General features: G+C 41.7%; 1 protein-coding gene across 2 annotated transcripts in view; it reads left to right on the top strand.

Annotated features, from left to right (window-relative positions):
- ELMOD1 (ELMO domain containing 1) overlaps positions 1–6,659 on the top strand; it is a 68,361-nt gene extending 61,702 nt beyond the window's left edge. For both annotated transcript variants that reach the window (XM_053595679.1, XM_053595680.1), the window contains one exon: positions 5,248–6,659. In XM_053595679.1, coding sequence (XP_053451654.1) covers positions 5,248–5,420 — 173 coding nt within the window. In that variant the 3' untranslated portion in view covers positions 5,421–6,659. The remainder of the gene's footprint in view (positions 1–5,247) is intronic.
- Positions 6,660–9,339: the final 2,680 nt, after the last annotated feature.

Below are 9,339 nucleotides of genomic sequence, written 5' to 3' on the forward strand. Positions count from 1 at the left end.
CCTCCACAAGCAAACTATACAACCTGATCATATGTACCCCCCTGTTAATCTGAAATTAAAAGAACAAAAAAAATAGGAGCTGCAGATGAGGATATTAAAACTTGTTTTTAATTCTTCCAAAAAATGTACCTATAAACAAAGGTACATTTAGCTATAATTTCCCATTTTCCCTATGTATGGCAACTTTGTGGCCAATCGTTGGGGCACCTGTATTGTTGAGATTTTACTACAGATCAGGTTCTGCACCAAGGAAGATAGGCATCTAAAGAAATAATTGAAATATAGTGGGAAGAATTTTGTGATTGAAAAAGTAAAGATTCTGATTTTAAAAATTGAAAGGGTAATGGCTGGTGCAGCTCACCCAGTCTGGGAGTCAGGGAACCCTCCCCAAAGCAAACACCCCTTTGATGGAGACCTGAAGGACGGGTGGCAGAAAACAAAGCAATGGTGGCTGAGTGGTCCAGCAAAGGCCACAAAGCAAGAGAATATGTGGATTCAAGAAATAGACCGTAGGATGTAAGAGGCAGGTGAGGAGAGATGACATTGGAAATGTAAGAGCCTGTACTAGGGGCTGATCCAGAAGAGCTTTGCAAACCACATCGGGAGCATAAACATACAGACAGTGCAACCCTTTGCTGTGCTTCCCTGGCCTTTTACACTTACTCTGTATTTACAGTGCTCTCGAGGGAAATCAGGGAAACCGTTCTAAGGGGAATGGAATGAGTTTCGTTTGGGCTCACTGAGGGTGAATTCCTCCAGGGAAATACATCTGGAGCTGCAGAGTGGGCATTCTAATGTGAAGCTCCAGAGCTCTGAAGAGTTAGAAGGATTTGTGCTACAGATTTGGGATTTGTCAGCACTGAAAACAATATCAGAGCCACGTGCAGGGAGCTCACCCAGGAAAGGATCAGAGTTAGAATCCTAAAGAGCTGGTATTTAAGGGCAGGATTATTTGTTTTGTTCACTGCTGTATTCTCAGCTGGTAGATAGTAGGAGCTCAGTAACTGTTGGATGGGTGGATGGATGAGAAGCTAAAATATTGGATGATGTTCTTTGCAAGGAGAATAGAAATCTAGTTTCTCTGGAAAAGTTTAACGTTGGCTTGAATTGTTACGCCTCCAAGAGAATCCTGGCCCCGATGGACAAGCAGATTACTTATTTCCTAAGGCTGTCACCAGCTTTTGGAAACAGCAGCAATCCCCCTATGGACTGGGAGTAGCAGGGGGACTCAGTCCTGTCTAGGGGAAGTGCCCTAGACTCTCTATTCTTCCACTGGACACGATTGGTGCTGCACGCCTTCCCTGTGCCCTGCTCTCTAATAACTGGATGCAGCAAAGCAAAACCAAGAGACATTCAGGCAGCAGCAGATACGCTGCGGGCTTGAGTTGGAAAGCCAAATTACTATTCAAAACAAGTATTTCCACTAGGTTGAATATGAGAATATAATACTGTATCCTTCTGACTTCACAGTATTATTCAGTGTTCACTGATACAGGCTGAGGCAGTATGTCACAAAAATTGCATTCAGTCTAAAGCTCCGCTGAAGTGGAGTGAGGTTAGGGGTGACAAGCAGGAGGAAAGCACAATGGCCAGAAGAGGAAAAGAAATTATTTTTTTCTCTATCCCCGCAAAGAAGGACCTATTCAGTAGGAATAAGAACCAGAGGAGCAGAATGCACTGGAAGGCAGCCTGTTGCTGTGGTGGGAAGTCAGTTGGTTTCAGGTCCTGGTGTCCAGCTGCAGCTGTAATTGTTTGCCACTCCAGTATCTTGTCTGAGTCCACTGTCCTTGTTTGCAAAACGGAGACACAGGGTTTGTATTACCTACTTCCCAAGCTGTTAGAAGATGAATGAGATGGTGTAAGCCAGCGGTTCTCAACTATAGGTTGCCGCTCCTTTGGGGGTTTCCTGCATATCAGATATTTACCTTACGATTCATAACAGTAGCAAAATTACAATTATGAAGTAGCAACGAAAATATTTTATGGTTGGGGGTCACCACATCACAAAGAGCTGTATTAAAGGGTCACGGCATTAGGAGGGTTGAGAACCACCAGGTGAACAGCAGCCTGGCCTCTGTTTTCTCCCTCTTCTTTCTGTGACACTCTGTTAGCATTTTCAGTTAACAAATCCCCAGCTGAGGGTCTCCACCTGTCTGCTGAGAAGCAGGGAGCACGAGGGCTTCACCTTTCCCTCATCCTCAGCGCCTCCTCCTGTGTCTGTTACAGATCTGTGAACAGAAGGGTCAACTGACCAACTGACCAAATGAACTTTTGAAGACTCTGTAATTTCTCTAAATGATCTTTTATGATTACAATATGTACGTTGGGAGCCAGGCCACCATTTCTGCATTTTGATTAAGATCACGTAATATGGGCTCGGCACCTGTGGCTCAAGCAGCTAAGGCGCCAGCCACATACATCTGAGCTGGTGGGTTCAACTCCAGCCTGGGCCTGCCAAACATTTTTATGTACATTGCAGAAAAGTAAAATCTTCATTAAAAATTTTTTTTCTCAAAATGACTGTTTGTCATTGCCATAGGAGTATTAATGAGATGCATCATGGATGATTTTAATTCACAGTGTTGGAAACCAGACTCTACATACAAAATAGCTCAGGCCTCTTCATTTGAGCTCAGAGACCAGTCAGGAAAATTATGTATGTATTTTATATAGTAAGAAGAAATTATAAATTATCATAGATCTCTTTTAGAACCATAAAAATTGTAATAGAAGGAAATTTAAGTAAAGTCCCTTAAAAGGAAGCTAAAGGAATTTACTTAAAAAGAGAGCCTCTTCTAGACCAAAGGTTCTCAACATTAGTGGCATGAGATCCATGTTACTGAACTCCACGTCTGGTTAAATCTGGAAAGATCTGTATTTCTTACAAGCACCTCAGACCATTCTTGGACTCTTTTAGTTTTCCCAGTCACTGATATGGACAGATGGTTGAATTCGTTTGGGAGAATAAGATACTGAGATCAGAGAAAACATGTTTCTGTTGATGTGCATTAAAAGAACTAGATGATAAAGCAGACTCCAAATCACAGCTTGTGAGAAATAGTGAGAAAAAAAGAGATGCTCACCCTGGAAAAGAGACGAGCGGAGGGCACACGGCACACTTCACATACCCGAGACAAAGAAAGGTTGGATGTGTTCTATGAAATAGAGGGCAGTAGGTTTTGGCCCCACATGAGGAAGAACCTTTTAAGATCAAGTTTCTCCTAGAACAGTCAGGTATCAACAGAGAAGTTCAAGCCTGGATGCCACCTCAGAGAATAAGTGTCCGGAGAGCAGATATATGGCAGATGGCTCATAGGGTGGCTGACGCCTCTGATCTGAGGCTTTTCTGGTGTAACCATGTTCCAGTGACAGTGGTAGTAGACCCTGGATTGTGTAACCAGGAGGTCAGTTGGGTGATGGCTGGTGTGTCCCTGTCAGAAGTACTTAAAAATAAATAAATAAAAACTTAGGTCTTCCTCCCTAAACGAATATGCTAGCTGCTAGCTCCACGTGGCCGCTGAGCACTGGATGTGGCTAGTCCAAATGAAAGGTGCCATTAAGTATAAAATACATACTGGATTTTGAAAACCTGAAACAAAAATAATGCAACAATCTCATTCATAATTTTAATGTATCTTATATATTGAGTTTAAATAATTATTAAAATATCTCACAAAAAAAGAAGGATTAAAAGGAGTCATGTCAGTTATTGTATGTGGAGGGCCCCCAGACAGGCTAGAAATACAACAGTCAACCCAAAAGAAATTCAAAGTAACAAAATTCTCTGACTTCTCCCCTTGTGTCTGTGGAGAGACCACTTGCTTAAAGACGTACAGGCAGACTTAGCAAGGTGACGCGCGATGAGTAATCAGAGGGGTGAGTCTGTGGATGTGAACCTGCAACTGGCATGTGTGTTGGGGACAGGGAAGGTCATTTCTGGGTTTCTATTATGGTGAAATATGAATAATGATTTTTAAAAATCACTTTATAGCACTGTGCTGAAGGTTTCCCAGACAAAGCTAGTTATCACAAAAGCAAAAGCTACTGATGCTCTGATGTTTCTTTAACTGTTAGAATTGAGTATGTTTCTTCCAAATTCCCCCCCCCCCCCCGCCCATAATGTCCACTGCCTGTTCCTTCCCATTTCCATTTACATGTGGCGGGGAACAGCAAGGATTCAAACCAGATTTCTGGCTGAAGAATCCCAGCTCCTTCTACTGCCTTCTAACATTAAGACAAAGAAAAACTGGCATAACACTTGCCTTTCTTACCATTTCTTTTCTTTGTTAACTATGATTATTTCCTTAAATGTTTTTATTCTGATGGATAGATGCACCTGAGCTTACAATGAGTTTATTTCATAAAAATATCAAATGTGGGGCAGCGCCTGTGGCTCAAAGGACTAGGGCGCCGGCCCCATGTGCTGGAGGTGGTGGGTTCAAACCCACCCCCAGCCAAAAACTGCAAAAAATATATATATATATATATCAAATGTGAATTGAATTCACATTTCAATTCTAAAAGTGGTGCTTAAAAATAGACCACAAATATGGTGGAGAGCAAAGAGCACAGTGGAGAACAGAACGCAATGAATAAGTTCTTATTTCAAATATTTAATATTTACCCCCCCCACTTTTTCCAATCTAGATCACTGATAGATAACATTTTTGAGACACAAAAGCACTTCAATATGAAATTATGTTTCAGAGCAAGAAAGTCTTATTAACAATTTCATGTAGTTTAATGACCAGTCTTTGTTGTTCAAAGTTGATTTACAATTTTTATTGTCTCATAATAGATTGTCAGAATGCATTTGTTTGATTTGTCAGAGTAATTTAAAACTTTAGTTAAACCAAATATCAAGAGAAAAAAAGCTGAGTAGAATAATTTTGAACGTTATGTTAATTTAATTAGGAGAAGAAGGATAAAGTAGTTACTGTCAGCCTTTCAGAGTTTGTTCCCAAAGTGATTCATATTCAAGAAACAGCAGAATTGATTTGTCTTCCTGTTTGAGAAGAGAGTAATTCCAGGGCCAGTTGCAAAAACCTTGCGGAGTAGCAGCCTCTACTGTGTTGGTCTTAAAGAATAATCTGAAAACAGTGTTATTTGCTATATTTTGATGTCTTCTTAAGCTTAATGGATGCCAAGGTTTGCTCCAACATCTCCTTCAGCATTCAGGATGATGTTGAATGGGATTTTTCTCCTGTGTTTTCTCCTGTGTTCTTAGCATTTTATTATCTCTAACAGGCTATTTGATGCATGAATTTCATAAGTTTTGGATTGAAGAAGATCCCATGGACATAATGGAATTTAATCGTGTGCGAGAGAAATTCCGTAAGAGAGTCATCAAACAGCTGCAGAACCCAGACATGGCGCTGTGCCCACATTTTGCCGCCTCGGAAGGTCTAATCAACATGTAGTCGCCACGCTGGAGTTAATGGGCCCCCTGGAACACTGCCTCATCATCCTGTTAGATTTCTGCTTAGGTCACAGCTCACATGGAATGCACACAGTGGTTGCATGCATGCCTTTTGGTACAGTATTTTCATCTCTTGGTCCTAATTCCAAGATCCCCAGATACCACTGTTTCTGGAGTGTCTTTCATCCAGTCACTGCTCTATTGTGGCATCGTGCAGTGTTACATCTTGCCTTGATAGCCAAGTATGGAGAGAGTTTTCTATTTTTTTAGATTTTTTTCCTCCCCCTCATAATTCAGCATTAAAGAATTGTATTTCTCTAGCTGTATTTTGTATGTAAGAGTTTTAGCTGAATCTTGTTCTGTGAAAGCCTTTTAATTTATTGATAATGTTTCATCACTACTGCTGCTAGCTTTTCAAGCCGACTTCATGCTTGGACCTCATTCTGATAAAGTGTAAGACTTTAAAATAATACAGACAGACACATGATACGCCAAACTGTTCCTGCAAACATAGCTGTGCTTCATGAAAACATAACGAGGCTTACAAGAAGTAACTTTAGGTAGGAGCTGTTTTTGTTTGAAGTACTGCAGAATTATACTGTGACTTACCCCCCACCCCAGTCACAATTGTGTCATAGTCATTTGGATATCAAATTAGTTTATTCTCATAATTTCATGGGCTTGGATGCCTAAACATGTTTATGATGCATGGAGCCTAAGAAAAGAAGTAAACGTATTTCAAAAGCTGCAAAAGGTTTTTCACTGCCTGCCTCTTACTGAACTCAGTTACACACTCGCACTGTTCTGATCCAGGCACCTTTGCTTGGGGAACCAAGTGCTGACTGGTTTGTTTTCTATGTCAAGGAGCCATATTAAAAAACAATTTGCAAGAAAATGTGTCACAAGAGAGCAACCTAAGTTATGTGACAGTGCAATATTTCTTGAAAAGAATGACCTTATCTTGTGTCACTGAACAAAGTAAATTGCTTGGAAGGGGAAAAGTCAAATCATTCCAAAACTGCTAAAATTTATTTTAAAAACCATGATTTAGTTTGGAATTATGATTGTAGTCTGTTGAATAGTATTTACCATGGCATTTCATACCCATGGTATTTTATACCTCTGACTATCAGTTTTAGTATTACCAGATGTTTGTGTAATCACTGGCTTATTTAAATGAATTTTAAGTACTGCCGAATTGTCAGTTATATGAATAAATTACATGTCATTCTACTGTAACCTGTAGTGGATTTCATTTTAATATTTTTGTGCTCGTACAGCTTCTGAATATGCAAATATGTGAGTGGGTAGAATATCAAAGGCAGCCGACCTGGGGCTGACAATAAATCATGCCACTATCCAGAGTCACCAGACGTGGGTTAGAATGTGTTGATCTTGAGACCTAATGGTGCTGTACTGAAAGGATAAGATCTGACTTTGTCTTCATAACTTCCCATGAAATCTGGCTTGGCTCCTGCTGGGGCCGCTGACACAGCAGAGACACTCACTTGTCCAGTCTCATCCCTCTGGGGCTCACTATCCCCATTGCCTTTGGACCGTGTACCAGGAGGTGGCATATGTCAGTGTTTCTGTCACAGCCCAGTGCCTGTTCTTAGAAGGGGGAAGGAGAGGGGATAGCTAACACATGATGTGCAGCATGAGTAATGACAAGAATAGACATTCCTCTCCTCAGGAAGTGAGAACTTACAGACCTAGTAACTGGCCTGCCGCGGGAGCCCCACATTTCCATGACACCTGCTGGGATGAGGCTGAATTTCCACCGCACCTGCTGGGATGAGGCATTCTTCCATACACCAGTAAGGCGTGGCAGCCACGTGTGTTCATTGTCTCTTTCTGTCTGCTGTGGTACACATCACTGACACGGCTTGATAACATGTGGCACTTACACCAGTTCACGTCTCTTCAGTTGGTGCCGACGAAGCTAAGAGTGCCCCTCCCGCTCCTTGAAGGCTTCCTTTCTGTTGTATCTTAACATGGCTGAACAATATTAGGGTGAACAGGCTCTGACAGCTCCTCTAGCTCCGAGTATTATTAGATTTCTCATTCACACCACTTTGTAGAAGATGCACGCTCCCCAGGAACACAAAGTGAGGTGGGAAAAAGAAGAGGAGGGTTTCAGCAGCATAAAAAACGTGTGCTCTCTCTGTGCGTGTGTGTTTCCTGGGGGTATTTCTAGCTTGCTTATACTTAACTCTAGCAAACAAGGGCCGACCATATAAAATGTAAATTGTGTAGCAAGATTCTTCTAAGCTTTCCAAAATACTACTTGCTATGACACAAAGACATTCCAGTTTGCATTACAGAAAGAAAACCCTTGGAAGCACCATTTCTGAAACTGAAGATTTCCATCTGACTTTCCTTGTTACAGTTCTCGTTATTGTGTGTACTGAAAATGACTTTGCCTTAGAACCACCATCTTTTCTATATTTGAAAAGAGACTTAAATTTGTACCAACCCCAAGAGATGGGCTGACCTTACAACATAATATATATCACCCAAAATCAGGATATTTTTGAGAGAGAAAGAAGATGTTAATAATTTCTTTAGGGAGTGGCACCTATGTCTCAAAGGAATAGGGTGCCGACCCCATATGCCAGAGGTGGCGGGTTCAAACCCAGCCCTGGCCAAAAACCACAAAAAATAATCATAATAATAATAATAATTTCTTTAGGAACAATAGGGTAAACTGAGACAGTTAAGGAAACTGAGATGTTAGGTGATCAAGAAAGACCAAGAGACAGATGTAAGTATAGCTATTGTTCACCCACAACTTAACTGAGCAAATACTACCCCATTTTTGCACTTTCTGGCCTCTAGCAGAAGTACATCATAGGGACGTAGCCATTTTGCTAATGTTCGTGACTGCTCATGCTACGTGCCGGGACTACGCTAGTCCTTACCCGGCATCATTTCATCTCCTTGACAACGCACAAAGTCTGATGGGATTTTTTGTTTGTTTGCTTATTTTTCTAGATAAACAGGCTTAGAGAATTTAATACATTGCCAAGGGTCTCAACAGAGAGACAGCTAGACTTTGAACCCAAAGCCATAAGCCCAGACTGTTAATCCATTATGTTGTCCGCCTAGTTGGAATTCTTCTCTGCTGTCCCAGGGGCCTGGAACTATTAACACACACACACACACACACACACACACACACACACACACACACACACGCTCCCCCTGGTGGTAATAGATATGTTAATAAATAGTTCTTGCTCAGATAGAGTGAATGCAAATGCTGCTATCCTGTCCCTTGGGACTTCCGGCAGTTGAGGTAAGATTTGTTCCCCTTTGGGGCTTATTTATTTGCCACAAGCCCTTCCCCAAACCAAACCCACTTATAAGCTGTGAACACACACACACACAACACACAAGAATTCTTTCCCCTTGACACACAAAGAACAATTCTGACAGATCCTGAGCTCTTCCTCCTGATCCCTGTCTCTCTTGGGAAAGAAGGCTGCGAGCCATGTCCCTGCTCCCTGGCAGGAAACTCAGCAAGTTGGGTTTGCAGAGCCTGAGCTGTGGCAGGCTCAGGCTGGAAACCACAGCGCATCTCTGTGGAAAGAGAAACAGGGGCCTGTGGCCTCTTCATAAATAAAACCTCCCTTCACAACTGGAGCTCTTGGGCTGACACAGCCTCCAGAACGGTGCTGCTCAGAGACACATTCCATCACTGGGAATTTGGAGGGAACCCCACTCGGAGTCGGGAGGGGGTCAGGACAAGGTTGCAAAGATCAAGATGTTGAGTGTTCTCTATCATAGCATCAGACTGTGCTTCAGAAAAGACCACAGAAGAAAAGTTTATAATGACTAGTGAGAAAGTGTGACAAAAAAGGAAAGAAAGCTGAGGTTAAATTTGAAAATCCAGCTAGGCATCTGTTTTTTGAAATTAT

Source organism: Nycticebus coucang, chromosome 6 (assembly GCF_027406575.1).
Source record: "Nycticebus coucang isolate mNycCou1 chromosome 6, mNycCou1.pri, whole genome shotgun sequence".
Lineage (NCBI taxonomy): Eukaryota > Metazoa > Chordata > Mammalia > Primates > Lorisidae > Nycticebus > Nycticebus coucang.